We start from the raw sequence: 21502 nt of genomic DNA, 5'->3' as shown, positions 1-21502 counted from the left end.
ACACAACAAACGCCCCTTAGGCTCTTTTAAAACCCCTGACGCTCGTTTCGACCACGTTCATCTAGATTTGGTAGGACCCTTACTCGATTCAAACGGATACTCTTATCTCTTAACATGCGTAGACCGTTTTACTCGATGGCCAGAAGCAGTACCGATTAAGGACATTACTGCTGAAACAGTGACTCGCGCTTTCGTCGAACGATGGGTAGCGAATTCCGGCTGCCCTTCCACGATCACCACAGACCGCGGACGCCAGTTCGAATCTGGACTTTTCTGTTGTCTGACCTCACTATTAGGAATCACTCGCTTCCGAACGACCGCCTACCACCCACAAGCAAACGGGTTGGTAGAACGTTTTCATTGACAATTAAAAGCTTCATTATCGGCTTCAAACGTTTCACAGTGGACAGACGCTCTTCCACTCGTCTTGCTAGGTATCCGCAATGCAGTGAAAGCTGACATTGGATACACCGAATCTCAACTCGTTTACGGAACGACACTCCGACTCCCAGGCGGATTCGTGGATCCTTCAGCTTCTTCATTGAACATGGATCTAAACTCTTACACGAGTAGGCTTACAAACGCTATGCGTTCAGTTAAACCTGCTCACACTCGACCTCAATCAACTGATGTTTTCGTTCAACCCGAATTACGACATAGTACACACGTCTTCGTTCGTCGAGACTCACATCGACGACCCCTCGAATCAGCATACGAAGGACCCTTCAAAGTTCTTCAACGCGAACCTAAGTACTATGTAGTCGATAAGAACGGTACGAACGATAGCATCAGTATCGATCGACTCAAAGTAGCGTACTTAAAAGGAAACCCAAGCTACGTCGATTTTCCTTCGATACAAGCAAACGACACAGCTACTACACTCGTAGTACCCTACACGACAGCCGACACACAACTTGATACTTCGTCAACGTCGATAGATAAACCTAAAACAACGCGTTCTGGAAGACGAGTAAGATTTCCAGAACATCTCAACGAATATTGCACGTAGGACATAAGCTTTATCTTAAATTCCGCTTTCATTGTTTATCATAAAATTTTTTTTTATATGCTCATTTTTTTATTTATAAAAAAAACAAAACCATAAAAACAAAACTTTTTTATTTTTTTTGAGCGTATTTAAATTTTTTATATATAAAAAAAACAAAATAAAACACTTTTTTTCCGATCGCTTTTACGTTGTTTGTAAGTGTATTAGTTTATTTATTTTTTTTCCGCTCATCTTGTGTCCTTACACAAGTACGAGTGTATTTTCGACATGCACTCACACGTTTTATTTTTCCTCTTTTCCAGGACGACTGGAAAAGAACGACGAATTTTCCCAAAGAACCAAAATTTTCATTGTATTTTATTTCTTTATTGTTATGTTGTACATCATGGTCCCTTAGTTTGAGGAAAGACGACCAGACGCTGCTAAACGAAGCAAGCTGTCAGAAGAGTGTTTACCAACGACAAACTCGTTGGGTTTAAACTTCTGGCTGGTCACGTCTTAGGGGCATCACTACCTCACTAGGGGGGGAGTGATCTGTAGCTGTAAATAATTTCCCAAAATCAATAGCTTTCTAAGTGTTCGACATTGGATGCTGACCACGTTGTTTAAGTGGACTTGTTTAACTGAAGGCTTTCGGTCATGCATCCGTACCAGATCACGTTGCAACTCGGCGTGGGACACAGCTCCTACGTTTCCATAGTCAGCTAATAACGAACGCCTCTCGATATATTGGTAACGTATCAAATATATCTTTCCTACCTCTTCTCGTCTGACTTCTGATTTCCTTTGGCCGGGAACGATCGATTATAGAAGATACTACTGGTTGCTAGTTGTTAAACTAGAATATCCGTCGTATCTTCAACACCATTAGGAAAGAGGTTGGTTCACTGCAACATAAAAATATAAAAAAAATATAAATGAAATTTGACGACCTCCATAACCACATACTAAAAATTATCATTTCCTCACTGATGACTAGCTTCGAGAGTCAATTCTCGGAGTTGAAGTAGGATGCTGTGACCAGAGGAGTTCAGTCGTGTCGGGTATCAGGCAATTCTACATCAAAGAAAATGAAAGACAGTTAAGCAATATCAAGGACTGATTGAAGTTGGACATTAACGCCGTAGGATCCTGGCTCAACGGTCTAGATGTCAAGCGTTCGCGCGCGACTAAAGTCCTGGCTTTGAGCGCCGCGTGTGGGATGGTAGTTGTGCATTACTGAGGAGCTCTATGCTAGGACGAAACGACCACACAGTGCTTCGAGGTGTTGATAGTGATTTCAAGGAAATCAAGAGATAATTCAAATACTAAGAGGAGATGATCGTTTCAAGAACCAAGCAAATAAATGAAAAGAATAAATAATTATTACTGAAAATAGTGTGAAAAGACAGAAACTCGAGAATAAGATTCGAAACGTAGACGACAATAAGTGTGATAGGAATAAGTTGGGTATGTGATAATAAGAACAGTGGGTGCGTTAGAAGGCATGATTCCGTCACAGCAAGTGTAAGCAGGAAATGATAATCTAAGAATGATTCCGTGTCTTTTAAGTCTCTTTTCAAAGCTATTTACTGGGAGGTCTGTGGTCATTTCGTCCGGGAGAGGTTTCTAATTGGGAGTAGCTCTTTATGCGAAAAGTGAGAACTGTCCTAAGTTTTATATTTTTTATTCTCAATTTTTCTGGGATTGTCTTGAAAGTTTGGTTCTCATTTTCTGGTAGGATGTTTGTATCGGGAAAATTTAAGACAGGTAATGTGTTGTGTGATGTTATCAGATCACCTTTAACTCTTTTCTAGCTCAACAAGGATGATTCAAAGTGTCGGAGTCTGTTTTCATAAGATTTGTTCCCCGGTCTTATTACCCACTTGGTTGTCCGTCTTTGTCCTTTGCTTGAGAGATTTATGTCTCTTTTGAGAATAAGTACTGACTGGAAAACGTTCAGAACTTCGAGGTGAGTCCGTAAGTAATTGCTGAACACTGTTAAAAACGATACAAGTGAAATTGATTCAAGTTGTCTTTGTATAAAGTAAGGAGTTGGATTTGCTTCGGCTACATCTCTAACGACGCTTAAACTGGTGTCCAAGAAAACCAGTCCCGTATCGAGCTTTAAGAATAAAATTGTCAGTGGATTTCTGTAGAGGACGTAATATGTTTGCGTCTCAAGGAGCTGGACGTTCATGACATCACATTTTGACAGGTTGATTTTTAACCAATGGTCTATGACCTATTACTTTATTATTGGAAGATCCTCCAGAACCTCAAGCAAATCCTTCTCCCTTTTAATGGAGCTATATATTTTCGCATCATCCTCGAAGACTTGTGCTGCTGAGCCAATTTTATCAACGAAATCATTAACATAGAGGAGGAAAAGAAGTGTACATAAGATATTCTCTTCTGGAACTCTTGACATCAAGACCCTCTACTTCACATGCACTTTATTTACAGCCTGTTCTCTTGGCAGCTTCAGGGCCCAGATATGAGTGGATCACTGAAATCTTTCTTTGCTACCTCTGTTATAAGTAAATGATGCCTTATCAAACGCTTTCACGAAGTCGAAATGGACCGGTATCTCTTGGCTCTGGTAGGTTGTCTAGCTGTTCTGTACTTCGAAAAGACTGAACGCTCCGGAATTGCTCTAACTGAAAATGTGTTGTGATTAATTAAGAATGTTGCTTATATATATTGATCCCCTCATTCGGCCTTCGGCCAGTGATTCGATAACCTTCGACAGTATTGGGATTATAATTAACTAGTCTGCGGTACAACGGGTCTTTTCTTTTTCTATCTTAAAAGACTGTAGAGAGAGTAGGGTCTTTTTATTATGTTGGTAGTTTTTGTAACAGTAATGAATGTTTGAACAGGTAACAAGACGGTGTGCCAGTGACTTCGCATGCTGTTTCAAATAACAGGGAGAGTGTTCTCGCATTCTTATTAATTTCCTGAGGTTAGGGATTTTAGTTTTCTTGGCACTTAGCCGGACGCTACATGAATATTTCTTAAGTAATCAGCTGACACTGGAGTTGGGGTGTGTTTCGCTTTTATAGGAACCTGGTTTGATCAGTCAACCGCGTTTTCTGAAGAAATTTCTGTCGGGATTAGTAAGATATTTACCATTGAGCACTTTGAGAGCACAGATTGCCTGATTCTCAGGCTTAGGTTTGCTTGTGTAGTTATGGAGATTTTCTGGGTTGGCTCGTAGTGTAGCTACTGGTTACCTCTCAACACCAGGACATAAAATAAGGAATCTTGATCTGATGTATTTGTTTCCAGTTTTTAGAGCATTTAGGATTGTGCTATTTGTGCTTTTGTTCTTAGTGCCTACCCACTGCCGTTTACTGTCAAAATAGACTGATATGTATACAACGTTAGGCAATTTTATTGGTTTATGAGTTCGGGTTTTGGCTTAGATGAATTCATGTTTCATTATGCCTACTTGAAAAAAGTTAATGTACAGGTGAGAGTTAATAGGATCATACCTAATGGTGTCTCGTGCTTCAATTTGTTAATCTCATCAGTGTATATTTTCTGTATCGCAGACGCACGTGACACAAACACAAACATACAATCATAGTACTACTTAGGCACCACTGTACCACAGCGACAGTGGGCTAACTATCACAGAAACGTCGTTCCAAGACTGTATTCGGTTTTGACAGTAGATTTTACACAAATCTTGTGTTTGCATGTGAAATAGTACTTGTATTTTTTAGTTGAAACAACTAGAAAGAGAGAAGTTGACCGAAACAGCCATTCTCATCCCCAAATAGAAACTCGATATTTGTCAATATTGAAGGGGGCAGGTCAGATTCCAGTTGATACAAAGCGAGAATGTTCCATAAAAAGATTAAATGTCCTAAAACAGTTATCGAAACCACCTGATTTTCAAAAACTAACGATTTTACTATCAATGAAATTATCTGTGAAGTGATATCTCGTCTTATTTTATACTAAATCCCTGTATTATGTCTTATATTGCTTTTTAACCATTGTTTTAGCTATTTGACGTGTAGATCAAAAGCAATATTGTGCGTTTGTGAAATATTTTCATCGTGGAATGATATATAAATCTGCAGTCAAAAAGACGGTGTTTGAAACTATTCTTCTTATACTCTCCTTAAATATAGTAAGTTTCTTTTTTCTTTACATAAAGGCAGATCAAGTTTTCATAGGAAAACCTTGGACTATGCAACTGACTATAAACCATTATTATGAATATCATTATTTTCACGGGTTTCGTGACAGATTTCTTTCACTCAAGCTTCGAACTCAGATTCGTATAATTCTGATCTTGACATTTTTATTCCTATAATATATTGGTCTGACAATCGAGACATTTTGCTCTGTAAGTGTAAAAACTAAAGGTTGGTGTGAAAGTTGTGTGAATATTTTCAGAAGAACATAGACAGGTAAGATGTATTCAGTTGTCGAACAAAATGTTTGTCCAAATCACCTGTTTTTTTAAATCTTTAGCCTTTTTATGCCGAAACTGTTTGGTAGGTCTCAAACAGTTTCTGTCAGTTTAACGTTCCTCACATTTTAAACCTATTTTGACCTTTTACTTTCTCCAAAGTCATTGCATCTCACCGTTAATCTTTTGGACAAGCGATTACCATAAATTATAAAAAGCACACTTTCTGTCCAACCCTAAATGTTTCGGGCTTTTGTTCATGATGATCACATGAGAAAGTGGGTAGTATGTGGAAAGAATAATCGAACTGACCTTTACCCAAAATACTCTTCATGCTGAACTTGAAAGGTTTACAGTGAACTTTGATGGTTAAAATACAATGAAAGTCAGTAATGATCATCGCGTGAAAGGGATCGAAGCTATATAACTCTACCCCACAAGTTCGAGAATCCTATATCTCTCTTTCATTTTTGTGTTAAATATATTATTATGTTAGAAAATTGCATCAGTATTTCAGAGGATAATGCAAAGCAATGCGCTGTAACGAAGTGGACAAATATGTCCGCTTTTGGAAAAAATGCTTTTTCTTGTGGTTACAGTATTTCATAGACTTTTAGAGTAACTGATGACATAAACTATCATTAAGCAGTCAAAGATTTCATATTTCAAATTTTGGTAAGATGTTCGCATTGAAAAGATAAGCACTTGTCCGTCTTTCTCGAACAGATATTATCTACGTTTTGTAGCAGTCAGATTGTCACAAAGGATTGGTGATTGAGTTTCTTTTATGAACTGCTTAACTACATGATAGTTTACCACCTATGCCGTGGTCTGAGGTGAGTGTTGAGGCCATAACTTTAAAACTTTAATTCCGACCCTCAAATCTAGCGCGCTTACATATATCTTTCGTCAACCGATATATCTGTGAACTGGTGTCACAATGACGCTACTGAGTCGAACGTACGATTTTGGTTTCACTACACTATTCCGTTGCTTCAGGGTGTTCCTCTTTACAGAATATTAACTTATGTTATCAACGACACTTATGGTCTTAGGATAAACAAAACTTTCAAATGGTTTCGCGTCTTATAGTAACACCTTATTTATGAATATTTAACCCAGAGATATTTCGTTGTACCCTCAACGTTTAACGGATAGTTTGAGCCTTCAGTGCATTTCATGGACTCAGAACACCATATTTTCATTTGTCTCTGACAACAGATATTTTTTTAGTACTGGATAGCCTGTTTGAGTTGCGTTTTGAGATTATTCCCAAAATTTTCAGCTTGACCCAATCTACTTTTGCATACCACTGAATATATTATCAGTAACTCTCATTTATTGCTATCAATGTGATCTTCGTGTGTTTTGTTTAAGCCGTTTCTTCTTGTCTAAAATTATGATGAACAGTTATAATTAATTTTCAAGTGACAGCATGCTACACAAGGCATGTCGGTTTTACGGCAATATCAAAATGTTACAAATGTTATAGAGTTTGGTGTAGTAAGTTACTCAGTTAGGTTGACACAATGGTCAGAGAAATCGGGGGAAATTCAAGTACATAAGAATATTAATCATATAAGTAAAGCATCAATTTTCACCGTAAACGTTGACGCGGCCTATAGAGAATGCGTGGAGACGATCAACGTTTGGTCGATATTTGGTGCAATTAATGTCCAGGGCGTATTGTAGCAAATATACAAACAGTCAATTAAAAACGTCAACTTTAATCAGGTGTTTTATTATGGCGCTGGAAAAGAGAGGTAACACTGCCCCTAGCAACCTTGACTTATTTGAATAATATCTAACATGAACAGTGGTAAACCTGACTAACATATTTTGGTGATCATTGTTCTGTTTTTCCGTGCTCTCTGTTTTCATTTTACCTTCTCTAGTTGTAGATACTCATCAATAATTCGTCCTGGCACAAACAATAACCTTAAATAACACCGTTCATAAATCAACAGGCTATCCACCTAGGAAAAATATTAAGAGTTCCCTGCTGATGCATTGGATTGTTGTACTACATGTCATAAACGTACTACTTAAACAATTACTGAACTAGAAAACTTAGAACAATCTTACATCACATGTTTGTTCTCTACATCTAATGTTACTGTTTATATCAAATTGATTATGCCTGTAAACTGGCGTTAATTCTGTAATTATCATTTTCAGGATATATATATTATAAGATTATAACCAGCATATATATTTATATAAACTGGATAATTTATTCATCCTCAGGTAACATAAATTTCCTGATTTACTAAGAGCACAAATTTTCAGACATCATTCCGTTGATCCGACTTCCTTTTGAACAAATCGATTTTATTAAGTGGGTTCCACTTAATTATTCACTTAATCAACGGTTGAGGATTCTCATAAATATATTGTCCAGGTCCCTCCTTCCCAGTTGTCGCCAATCGCTACTCATTTTTTCACATCTTCCGCCAGCTCTCAAAGCAGCATGATCTTGATCTTTCTCTTTTCTTCTTCCCTTCGGAATCCCAAATTAGTGCTAGCCTCTTATGTCCGTTTCATAATTTCCGCAATGTATGTCTTCACTAGCGTTAGCGCCTTTTTCCAACTTCCTCTGCAGTTGGAAGCTAGCTTGTTTTTTCCCACAGTAAGTTGTTTCTGATAGTATCTGACCATCAGGTCCAGGGAATTTTACATTGAAAACTGTTGTTTGCAAATGTTTGTACTTTTTGATGAGTGTTGTGGCTTTTCTTCAAGTTTCAGCTTCATATATTAGGACCGTTTTCGCGCTTGTTTCGAATGCTCTGACTTCGATTTTGTCTGACATCCGTTTTCGTTCCCATATGTTCTTGAATTGCTGCGAAGACCTGACACGAATTTTGTTCAATTTCTGAACATTCTATTCTGAAGGTCACACAACCGAGCTCTTATTATTTGACACAGCTCGACTGAACAAACTTTAATTCATAGCAAATCGAAAACGTTTGCATTAAACAGCATCAAAGTGAGAAGATGCGTAAGAGGTTTTTCTATTACTTTGTAGAGTAGTTTCTGATATCTCTCAGAATTCTACATTTTACACACAGTGCAGAGCAAGACATCCATCAAGGGAAAAATTTGAGAAAAATCAGGAAAATCTTGGAATGGACTCAATAATTGAATATCTAATAATATGGAGGGCAGGAATACAAACACTTTTGAAATTTACTTTGTCATTATTTAATGTAATAGGAATTGGGAATTTTATTTGTTCGAATTTATACACTGACGTTCAAGGTCGCGCAAATTTATAAAAGTCGTAATAAATAATCGCACTCCAGTTTCCGAAGTATCCAAATGTCATCCGACCGAGGGATTCCCAGAGATCGGTACGACATCTTCCGCATTCGTCAAGGCATGAGACCCAGAAGTACTGATGAGGCATATATTGACTTAAGTAACAATCCTATGATCGTGAGTAGTAACTATTTTGAAAAAATTATTTACAAAGTACAAATAGAAAACAGTCACTCGCTTTGATTTCCTATCTTCGCATATCAATGATAGAAACCAGAAGTATGATGCTCATCCATTTGGGTGTATAAGTTAGCGGATTCACTGAATTTAATCAACTTAGATGGATTATAATAACTGAATTCAATTGAAACGTTTTTATCGGATTACTTATTTTCTGGAAGAGTCATCAACAACAAACTGACTTATTAACAATCGTGCCATGATACTCTCCAGAATGATCACCTACCCTCACCACAAACATCTCGTCTATTTTTGATGTGACAAACAGTGTTCAGAATCCTGAGGTGTTGGATGTGACTTGGTTAATAAAACCGTTGCAATAGGTTTGTAATGTGTTAAATGTCGAGAATACGTTTACACCTTCAGATTTAGAACTAATTCGTTCCTTAAAGAGAGTAAGGAGGGGATGCTAGAGTCTATAAATAGAGATATTTTGAGTGCCTCAGATTGCAAAATTATTTTATAAGACTTTGTCGTCGTAGTTTCCACTTAGTTCGTATCAGTTCAAAGGAATTCTATATGTGATTACTATGTCACCATTGTGCGTCTGGCTGAACGTGAGGAAAAATCTCATAATGATCAGGACTCTTTATCTCAACTACCTTGTCCGTGTCCAAACGTTTATGGAAGCGAACGCTTCAGACAGCACATCACAGTATATCATTCTCTTTTTGGCAAAAGTTCCTAATTAACCAGCTATTTAGCATCGATAAGTTATTTCCAAAACATGTTGTGTTACATTTGTATAGATATTTGAGAGAGTATTAAGTTTAAAAAGTCTGGCTTATTACATGAAACTTAGAAAACATTACAAAATGTCGACACATCGTATCCCTATCTTTGATGTAGCTTACAGCGATATCTGCTGTAGAGTTGCGAGTATTTAATAAACAACATTCATCGGAAATAATGAAGGCAATCACCGTATATAGTAAAATTCTTCGTGATAAAAATTCATCATGATGTGTTAACGGCGATGAACAAACAGCATTTAATGCATTCGAGAAATTACTAGAAATTTTTGTTCTGAGAAGGCGGAACACAAAAGTGGTATGGTTAAAAGATTGAATTAGTACAAAAGCCTATAAAAGCACACTTTGAGAGGTCCGTAAACGTTTGAGTGGATTCTTAGGGTCTTACCATAGAATTGATTAACTATTAAGTGGCGAAAAATGTCACGTCCGTCTGACCCGTAATGCAAGTCGAATTCTGTTGACCACTATGGAGTATCGACAGTAGCCTGTGTAACTGGACATCGTACTGACTGTGTTTGATGATAGATGGTTGGAGTTAGTCGGCAGAAAGCCCTGTACCTGTTTTCAATGGAAGTTGATACTATGATAGGAGGGCTGATAGTTTCTGTGGGATTCAAAACCAAACCACTAATCTTCACAACCTCAGAATTTACTACAGGCTAACCATCTGTGACGCTGATATGTTCCCTCTGGTTAGTCATTCAGCAATAATTTGTGTCATATTTATCTAGTCTTCAGTCATGGTAGAGTTTTGTCGATCAGTCTATCAGTTTACGAAGGAGTTGTTACGTTTGCATTAACCTGAAAAAATCATAATTTATGACACTTCATTGTTCTGGGTTAGATTTATGAACTACTTTATATTTAGGTTCGTAAGTACAATTAATTGTAAGTTTGTCATAGAAGTCTTGTACCTTGAGGAAATATTGTCTCGAGGGAAAAGCGTTTTTTCAACAGTAAAGTCAAGCGAATGACATGTGCTTTGTATGACTTTAATATAATCTAGCAGTGTTTGAAAATTAAATTATCTTTACAGAATAAGAACCTAATTACACTGTAAGACAAATATCCTTGAGAACTGTACTGATATTCATCAGTAACCAACGTATCTTAAGCCGTGCTTATTATTTTATTTAGCTAATATAATTATGTTTCCGTTTCATAGGACGGACTTGCGCAGACAGTACTGGTTTACAAAAACAGAGAAGCAACAGGAAAACAAAGGTTTGCTTTCATCAGTTTTCACTTTTTACACAATTCAAGAGCGAACTAATTTGAAGAGCAAAACTTTTATTTAGAATTTTGCAGCAACTCTTAAATCTCTCTAGATATATGCATTTTGCTTTTAGTTTGTTTTTAAGCATGTAGAAATTGTTAATCAAACTTCATAAATATCCAATCCAATATTTTTTAGATAAGAACGGTGACAGTAAGGCGTTGTAGATGTGTCATTTACTGCTGAAATATAGGTTTGCTAACATTACTCCTTGGTTCGTATTTTAATTTTAATGTATGCTCTTGAAAACGTTTAATGAAAAATATAATGTAGGGTAAGATTTGAAAACTAGACATCAAAAAAGAGGATCCAAGAACACTAGGTATGATACATTTTCAGCTTGCGTTTGTCTAAATGTTTACGCTACAGTAAATGGTTAGATTGCACGTCGTTATCGTAGTCATAAATTAACAAAATATTACGTTTTTCCGTGTTATAGTTACTACGTTAAACTAGTAAGAGCTATTAATTAGGAGTGACGGAATCATCTCTACCTAACTCCATATTTATTGTCATTTATTATATCAGGGAAAACCCATAGGAAAAGCAATTTTTCCTTAACCTCATACTGTCTGGAAAATCAGTGTTTTTGTCATCAATACCGTTTCCACTGTGAAGTATGTAAATGACAATAGACTCAGTTTCTGTCCAAAAAACAAATAAAATTTATCCTTTATTCATTGAAGGTGATCCACTTTCGTTTGAAAATAGGTGAGATATTAATTTCAAATAGCCCTTGTGAAAATGTCCAGATTAAAGTTTTAATTATAAAAACCGAGAACGAAATTATCTTAAAAATATTTTTCTTAAAACATTGTCAGACTTTAAGCTAATATACTGTTGATGACTAATTAATTTATACCCGTAATTTTTGTCAGCAAACTGAGGAAATGTTCGTGCTAAGTTGTTTGGTTTGTAAAAACCATCAGAAAGATAATTCACGATTTGTTTCCACAGAAGTATAACATTTTGATGGTTTGAGATAGGTTGCAGCAATTCCGAGCTCCTGCCAGAATGTATTAATTTGCTGTTAGCAGTTTCACTGAGGAAATTCCCGCTATCGCAGAAAATAAATTCTAATTTGAAAATGTGATTTCTTTTATGATGTGTACACACACTAAATTTGCTGTTCAATCTTGATCCAACCAGCACTCACGTTTTTAAAGGTTTAGCTTTACTAAAGCTTGATCATAATTTTGTTTTGATTGTTTAGTGTACAATCGACAAAGGGTAATCTTCCGCTTTCGATTAAAACTTGTGTAAATGCACCTCGAATGGATTTTGGGTAATCACTGAAAGACGCTCCACTTTATTGTTTAAGTGAAGTACCATATTATGAAGTATTTTGGCCTCGTAAATAGTTCTAAAACAGTTTATGTATTTTATTCAAAGAGTGTACATAATATATGTACATATATATACTGAATAGCTTCAACACACTTTTAAAAATATAGACGAAATAAGCCTGCCTTTAATTGGAATACCATTTTAACAAACACCACTGAAAAATAATATAGCAGTCAATTTTAACGTTGGAATACGTTGTATTTTCTTTTCTTGTGATGTTATCGCTGTTTTATATATATTTATATCTTACATGATTATTATATATTCTCCATCCTGGTAAATAAATGCAGAGGAGACAATTCTGATGGCTCATATTCTGAGCAAACAAGTGGAGGCAAAAATATGTCAAACTGTAGGTAAGGTGTTTATTTACCACAAATAATGGACTCAATCCACCTCACTATTGCAAAGTTATCAGCAAGATTTTGGTGAGAACTTAGGTCCACTGGTTACTTATAGAGTCGATGATGCATCCAAGCTAGGGTGAGTAAATGTTTTATATGATTGAAAAAGTCGTTGTCCAACTAAATGTTTTTATCAATCAATAATATGAGTCTTCTTATCATTACTTTTTTGTCATCTATCTCTTTGGATGTGTGTAATTACCTTTATTGTCAATACGGACTTTTTAAAGAACGATTATCGGCTAATGTAGGGAACTGGTTTTATGTGGTCTATTGTTTGGCACACTCATCAGAAATTTGCTTTTAAAAAGAAATAGTAACATGAAAACGTATAAATTACATAATAGATAGTCCTTAGGAGTTAACCAGCAGTTCAAACTCTATTAATATTTTTAAATATTAGCAAAATCATGCTACGGTTTTACCAAACCGTTTGACGATGATCTATATCATGGACTTACATCAGTTTAAAGACTGATAAAAAGTAGCGAGCTATGGACATCTGCCTTCACCCGGTTCATAACTCTTTAGAAGTGCTTGCTAACAACCTTACTTGAGATTGAATCCAAAATTTACATGCTCACGATGGCTCTAATATATAACTGTTCTGCTGGCTTTAGATGAATCTACAGTATCCAAGGATTGCGGAATATTAAACGTAAATCTCTATCGTATCTTCAGAGAGAGATAAGTTATTGTCATTTTCTGGTAATATACTAAACGGTGTTAAAAGTGGATATTCTGTCTTCCTATATGACAATTAAGTGAATACTTAGCACTTATATATAACACAATAAATCGAGTATTTATGATGTATGACAATATGTAAAGCTCTACGTAAAAGTTGATAACTTGGTGTTAATTTCTTCTTGTCTTCTAGAGTGAAACAATATCACTAAGTGCTTTCCGACTGTGTCCTATGGTACGTAGACAGCTACAAACATATTAATGACTGAAGTGGAAGAAAAATATTGCAGCAGAATTAAATGTAGACACTACTGGAATCAGCAATTTGTTAATGCCTAGTCCTCGGTATTCAGAGTATCCTGATATTCTAATCATTTGTTTACAAATTGTTATTCACATATTTTCAGTCCACTAAATTCAATCCAGAATGAACTTTTCATAATGGGTTTATTCCCTCTTCTTTTGATCCTTATTTTCACTGTTCATTAAAATAGTATTATTTATTTTGATTGCATTTCCATGACAATTTATCTTCTTTCAAGAAATACCCAGAATTGGTGGTACACCTCTTTTCTGACAACTTATTCGAACCAGTTGTTGGTTGTCTAATGGTTTGTTATTACACTGCGTGCTATTCAGTTAAACTGTATGAAAATTGTATATATCTAATATGCTATTCAAATCAACTTGATAAACTAAGTAATTAGTCTTAGCAATTGTCAGATACAATTATACATGTATGGTTTGCTAGATTGGCCGGGGCATACCTCGTTTTTCTTGCATTATTGATAAGCTAAATCATTATTCTTACTTACTTACGTCTGTTGCTCCTCGAGGACTTATAGAAAAATTTGGAATTTCAAGGTCAATAAATTGTCGCAAAGAATAGAATTACACTTAAATAGCCATTCAAGATTGTGAACAAACCACAGAACATAAGTATGACATGAAAAATACTTCAAACTAGCATTTATATTCTTAAACTTATGCATCTTTCTGAATTACAGAATATAACCGGAAATAGTTGAACTTAAAACAGAGATTGGTAATTACATTACAGTCCATTTTAAGTGTCAGACAAAAAGCGAATCTCATATTTACGTTAAATTGAGTTTTGCTTTTTGGCATATTAACCAAAGTATTAAAGTCTACTACATACTTATTTACTCCTGTTACGTCTCATGGAGAGGCATAGACCGCCAACCAGCATTCCCCATCGAGATCTGTCCTGTACAGTCCTTTCCTCTTGTTTCCAACTACTATTCATCCTTTTGAAATCTGCCTATTTTCGCCAGTGTAATATGTAGTTTGACCTTCCTCTTTTCAGCTCTCCTTCACGATTCCAAGATAGTGCTTGCCTCGTGATGCAGTTTGATGATTTCCACAATGTATGTCCTGTCCACTTCCATCTTCTTTTCCTCATTTCCTCTTCAGATGGAAGCTGATTTGTTTTCTCCCATAGTAAGCTGTTGCTGATGACACCCGACCCATGGACATTCAGTATCCTACGTAGACAATTGTGTATAAATACTTGTACATTTTGATGATGATTGGGGTAGTTCTCAAAGCTTCAGCTCGGTAAATTAGAACTGTTATCACGTCCGTATTGAAGATTGTGACTTTGATGTTGGTTGAGAGTTGTTTTGAGAGTTCCATATGTTTTTCAACTGTAAGAATGCCACCCTTACTTTATCAATATGTGACTTCACATCTGCATCAGATCTCTTTTGCTTATCAATTATACTCCACAGGTACATAAATCTTTCCACCTCTTCCAGAGTCTGTCCATCAAGTGTGTTTGGATTGGTGTTCTTCGTGATCTATTTAGGAATCTTGATTTCTCCTTTGTGTATGTTAAGACCTATTGATGCAGAGGCTTCTGCTGAACTGGTTGTATTCACCTGCATTTGTTCGTGTGTATGTGATAGAAGAGTTAGATGATCTGCGAAGTTCAAATCGTATAGTTGCATGCAAGCTGTCTGTTGTGTTCCGTGCTTCCAGAGAAATGTTCAGTTATTTACAATCCTGTAAACCATGAGATGAAAAAGAATAAAGGAAAGTAAGGAGTTTACTTTGACAGTGATGATCACATGAAATTAAATAGTTGGTACGATTAATTCTGGGCTGTGTTGCATTGAAAGTGACGTATTAAGACACCAAACAAGTATCATTATATAGAAAAAACTTCTTATTCAGTCGGACAAAAGTTATCGAGTTCCCATCTCATGTTAACTACAATTGTATTTCAAAGTTTACATATTAGTGTCAAATCACTTTCACTGGGACAATAGAAACGTGAATTATTTTACTTTCTGTTATTCTGACTTTAACTTCAAAATACAAATAAATATACTATGGACAAAAATCTTTCCTCTAACTCCAGGAATTATACCTTGGATAACTCCGTTTGTACGATAGTTGAAATGAAAAGACAAATGCAAAATATAGCCATCCAGATTTCATGGATCGTTGGTGAAGTGAAATCTATAGGAAGGACACTAATCGAAGATTCAATTTCCGGTTAATTCAATGGAACTGGCTCATCCAAGATTTCCTCAAACAGTTGTACACACCTGTTCCTCTCTTCTTGATTGGCTTGCCTTCCTTATCATTGAACAGTCTCTCTGGTTTACTACAATTCCCGACCAGTTTCTACTTTCTGTCATATAGTTAATTGATATTTCATTCTCTATCAACATTCGCCGATTTCGTTGCCTAGTCTACTACATATTTCCGCTTGTTGACTCCAATGTCCTTCCTCAATCGCTTGTTTGCTTCTGTATAATCAGTTTGCATTGTCAGTTTGACTGTCTCTGCTATTGTTCAACATTTGTTTATTGATGTCTTCTTGTTCTTCCGGTGTTAGATCTTGCAAATGATTTCGACAGAGATCCGTTTCATATGATGATGCTTGTTGCGACCAAGAAACTCCTGACACGTTGAAATTAGTGCTTCTTTGATCCCTTTCAATTTGAGCTCCATAGTGGCTTCCTCTTACTCCACTAGATCTTGTAAGACTTGGAACCTGTTGTTGAGAGTTATTTTGAATTGATTGAGTTTTTCAGTATTTCGAAGGAGGGCTGTATTGAATCTTTGCAATGCTGTTTGTCCAGTTGTCCAGTGTTTCTTTAGTTTCACGTTCGTGCTGGCGACCAACAAGTAGATGGTTATCTGAATTTATGTCAGCTCCTCTCCTTCTTCTCACGTCTTCCATTCACCTTCTGAACGTTTTACTGATGCAAATATTATCGATCTTGTTCTGTGCAGTGTGATCCATGTAGCTTTGTGCATACATTTGTGTGGAGATATTGTGTTAAAATATTGGTTAAAATTTTTTAGCAAGGTTTTTTCTACGGGATTGTGTTGCTGACCCTATACCCGACTTTCCTCGTTTACGCGGTCTTGGTACTGACAGTATCCTCAGAAGAGCTACAGTAGGAGTTGAATCCTTAATCAGCATTTGAAATTGAATTAAACACCGTTTTTAACTACATTGAAGTAAACAAATTTTAATTATTTTGTCATCGGCTTCAAGAGTACATTTTAAACATATATGTTCTGAGATTAAATAGGTATGTGGTCAAAACTATTATTCCATACACGTTATATGAAATGATAGCAAGCGTATACAACATTAAATTTTCAGATTTTTTATTTTTTGTATTTTATCTAGATATAATGCTTTATTTCAATTTTTTCTCTTTCTTAGTGATAATAATCGTAATTGAAATTTTAAATGAGAGGATTTTATCACTCTTTCTCATCACTGTTGTCAGTTATTTTTCTGGTAATTTTGGTAAGTAATACTTATTGTTTAAATTCATTTAGTATTGTTTGTTTGAATCTTCCCATCGATGTGTTAGGAATGCAACCGGTCAGTCTCTAATTGGCATATGTGCATACTGTGCGTATTGCCTCGATATAGCCTTAATTCACAAGCATTGTAAGCAAAGATCGATAGTGGCTAGCAGTAGAATCCAGGACGCGCGTTTCGTCCTATTTGGGACTTGTCAGCTGGATGTACCTGCATCTCAGAGTTGATGTTCAATCTGGGACTCGAACCCTGTACCTTTCGCTTGAAACGCCATCGCGTCATCCAGCTGACGAGTCCCAAATAGTACGAAACGCGCGTCCTGGACTCGACTGCTAGCCACCATCCATCTTTGCTTATCAATACTTATTGTTGTCCAGTCATATATATTTGTAACAATAATCTTTCTATTGTTAAGCCTCAGGTTTTATTACTCACGGATTATAGCTGTAGAGATAATGTGGTCTAAGTTAGTTGAAAACTAATTAACAGTCATGAATAGATATATATTGTTGTATTTATTGCTTATCCACTTAAACATTTCATTGTTCTGCAATATTATATGCGAACTTTCAGATCGTCATATTCTGTTTACTAGCAAACGTCTAAAGCATTGAATAATATCTGTTCTATTGATTACATGAAAATTCAGTATTTTTACACAGAATATTCTTCATTTCATAATGTCTGATATTAGTATCATCATCAACAATTATCATATGAAAAAGCTTAAAACTTGAGTACTCTATAAAATTTTTGTTCAAATTGTATGAAAACACGAGGATGGTCATAAGAATTTTTTATTTATTGAGAATTCATTAAAGATTAATAAAATATCTTATGAGAAGAAAACCAACTTTATATTGGAAAGTTAAATGAAAGTATGAATGACTTGTACATTATTATATTAATGAATAAACAGAAAAATAATACTAATCAAAGAATCTTTTATATGTGACCAAGAAACTCCTGACACGTTGAAATTAATGCTTCTTTGATCCATTTCCACTTGAGATCCATAGTAGTTTCCTCTTACTCCACTAGATCTTGTAAGACTTGGAACCTGTTGTTGAGAGTTATCTTGAATCCGTTGAGTTTTTCAGTATGTTTTTTTTGATTTTTTTTTGAAATTATTTTGTTTCAATTCATATCATAAATAGATAACTTTCAAAAGTAAATTTTATTCAAATTTTATATATTTAGATCGGTCAATTCGTTCTCTCTACAGTACTCAAAAACAGTACTCAAAACAAATTATAATTTATTACTTCTTTTATAAAACGTGCAAAAATGAATGTTTTTTTTTGCTTTGGTTTGGTTTTTGTAATTATATCTATTAAATAATCTATACAATATTGATTTTTTCTTATTATTATATAAAACCACATGGTATCCTTGAATTGACAAGACATGTTGCAAAAATCCATATTACATCATATGAATAATTATATATTAAGTAGGAGAGAAGTAGTAATAATATGTAGAATATGTACATCTGTCTTAGAAGCAGATGATCTTTTGAATTAAACACTTACTAAAATTTTTTTTAGTTTGTTCAAAATAATCTTCGTCTTCTTATTACATGATCGAAATTTATCAAAGGGACTAATTGCTTTAAATGTAAAAGTAATTCATGAGAAATAATGAAAGATAAATATTTTTTTGATTATTTAGTTGCTTGCTCAAAGTTCTTTTTTTCTATTTTGAACATCATAATTAGTTACAAAGTGTTAAATCATCTCATGTGATATGATTTGTAACATAAGTAGTCGCAAATTAGAAAAAAGTACTTTAGTTGACAATTGTGGATTCATGTACTTCACTGAATGAACATTTAAAGTAGTATTTAGCAATCTAGAGTATTAAATTTAAGTATTTTTTCCCAAATCCACTGAAATGTTCAGAAATATTATTAACATTGTATAATATATACTATAGAAAAAAAGAGAACTAAATTGTATCTGCATATAAGAACTTTTGTCTAAATTTGATCGAATAGTTTCTCAGTATTTAGGTGCCAAGTTGATACGAGACATTAGGGAGGAATAATGTATTTGTGAAATCTCAGTGAATGCATTTGAAGTAAATCCAACGTTTCGCCTGATAATCTAGTCCAAGCTTTTTCAAGGAATTATAATCAAACATCGAGTTTGTTGAATACAAATAAGTACATGGTTCTTTGATAAACTTTATACTAAATAGATTATCCAGTTAACGTTAACAATTTTTAAATCAGGTATTTACTTTATTGTGTAAGAGACATCTGGTGTGAAACGAAAAGTGTGTTAGGATAACAGATTGTGTGTATTCGTAAGTGGTGTTAGAAGAATGATAAATTCATAATGAAACGAAAAGAATAATAAAATCTTTAAAATCTGCAATGAAAGTTTTTCATCATAATTATGTTAAGCGCAATGTGGAAAAAACGAACCATGATACATTTAGGAGGAAGAAAATGTCCTGAGTAACTTACAAAAGTGAGGAAAAAACGGCTACTAAAATAAATAAAAAGATTTATAGCATAAAGGACTGTATAAGTTAGTCTGAGAGTGACAAATAGTAGAATAACTGCTGGACCAGTCAAGGAAATTCTCCTAGTTGCTTGAAATTACATCGCTTAGCCTCCTCTTTTACAAAATCATCTTAATAGAACTTTATCTGAAAACTAGTTCGAAGGTTATACAGTCAGCAATAAGTAATCTTATTATAAGCCTTACTCAGAAAAATATTTCACTTTATAATTGTAATTGCTTGACAACTTCACCAGAAGGATTATCGCTTTTTTATGAATACAATTTTTAGACGTTATGTATTTAAAGACAACCAAGAGAAAGTCCGTTTGGCAGATAGTCTATAGTAATAATAGCCGAAATGTAACTTCCCTTTCTGACATATGTTTTCATGGATTTGTTAATAGAACTGAGAACCGAATGAACATGAGGTGGCATTCAAAAATGCTGACGTCATGAACAGAGATTTAGGTAACACAAGTGTAGCCGTGTAATCTCATGTTTCACTTGCACCAAATTTTCATATAGTGTATATTTTGGTGTACTTGTTACTTACTTACTTACTCACGCCTGTTACCCTCAATGGAACATACGTGGCAGACCAGCATTCTCCAACCCACTCTATCCTGTCCCTTCCTTTTTAATTCTATCCAACATTTGTTCATTCTTCTCATGTCTGTTTCCATTTCTCGGTGTAATGTGTTCTTTGGTCTTCCTTTTCCCCTTTGAACCTCAGGATTCCATGTGAGCGTTTGCCCTGTGACGCAGTTGGGTGCTTTCCTGAGTGAGTTTCTTATCCACTTCCAGCGCTTCTTCCTCATTTCTTCCTACTCTAAAATCTGATTTGTTCTATCCCACAGTAGGTTGTTGCTAATAGTGTCTGGCCAATGGATCCGAAGTATCTTGCGTAGACAACTGTTAATAAACACCTGTATTTTCTGGATGATGGCTTTCGTAGTTCTCCACGTCTCCGCCCCATACAATAGAACTGTCTTCACATTTGTATTGAAAATTCTGATCTTGGTGTTGGTTGACAATTATTTTGAGTTCCAGATGTTCTTCGCTTGTAAAGATGCTACTCTTGCTTTTCTGATCCGCACCTTCACATCTACGTCAGATCCACCGTGTTCATCAATGATGCTGTCCAGATATGTAAAGGTTTCCACATCCTCAAAATCTCCATCAAGTGTAATTCGATTGGTGCATGTTGTATTGTATCGGAGAGTCTTGCTTTCCCCTTTGTATATATTGAGACCCACTGCTGATGAGGCTGCTGCCACACTGATCGTCTTCTCCTGCATTTGTTGTTGAGTGTGTGATAGAAGAGCCAGATCATCTGAGAAGTGTAAATCGTCCAGCTGCATCTTAGCAGTCTATTGCATCCTGTGCTTCCCCCCGGATGTTGATGTCTTCATGATCCAGTCGATCACCAGGAGGAAGAGAAAGGGTGAGGATAAGCAACCTTGCCTGACACCGGTCTTTACCTCAAACGAGTCAGTCCTCCATGAACGACTTTGCAGTTAAATGCATCATAGGAATTCCGTATGATATTGACTATCTTCTCAGGTACGCCGTAGTGTGGAAGAAGGCTCCATGGTGTTGCCCTGTCCATGCTATCGAATGCTATCTCGTAATCAGTGAAGTTGATGTAGAGTGATGAATCCCATTCAATTGATTGTTCCACAATGATCCGTAGAGTTGCGATTTGGTCGGTACATGATCGATCCTTGCGGAATCAAGCCTGTTGGTCTCGAAGTTGGGCGTCTACGGAGTCCTTTATTCTGTTTAACAACACCC

General features: G+C 35.5%; 1 protein-coding gene across 1 annotated transcript; it reads left to right on the top strand.

Moving 5' to 3' along the window:
* Positions 1–8695: 8695 nt before the first annotated feature.
* Positions 8696–18543, top strand: Smp_195060 (conserved Schistosoma protein, unknown function). The gene is made up of 6 exons (XM_018789884.1): positions 8696–8852; positions 10836–10894; positions 12584–12649; positions 12705–12776; positions 17094–17180; positions 18488–18543. The coding sequence occupies exons 1-5, from the start codon at positions 8736–8738 to the stop codon at positions 17110–17112; spliced, it is 333 nt and encodes a 110-aa protein (XP_018655283.1). The 5' UTR covers positions 8696–8735; the 3' UTR covers positions 17113–17180; positions 18488–18543.
* Positions 18544–21502: the final 2959 nt, after the last annotated feature.

Source organism: Schistosoma mansoni, chromosome W (genome assembly GCF_000237925.1).
Source record: "Schistosoma mansoni strain Puerto Rico chromosome W, complete genome".
Lineage (NCBI taxonomy): Eukaryota > Metazoa > Platyhelminthes > Trematoda > Strigeidida > Schistosomatidae > Schistosoma > Schistosoma mansoni.
Note: the sequence above shows the minus strand (reverse complement) of the source record. Positions and strands in the feature narration are given on the sequence as shown.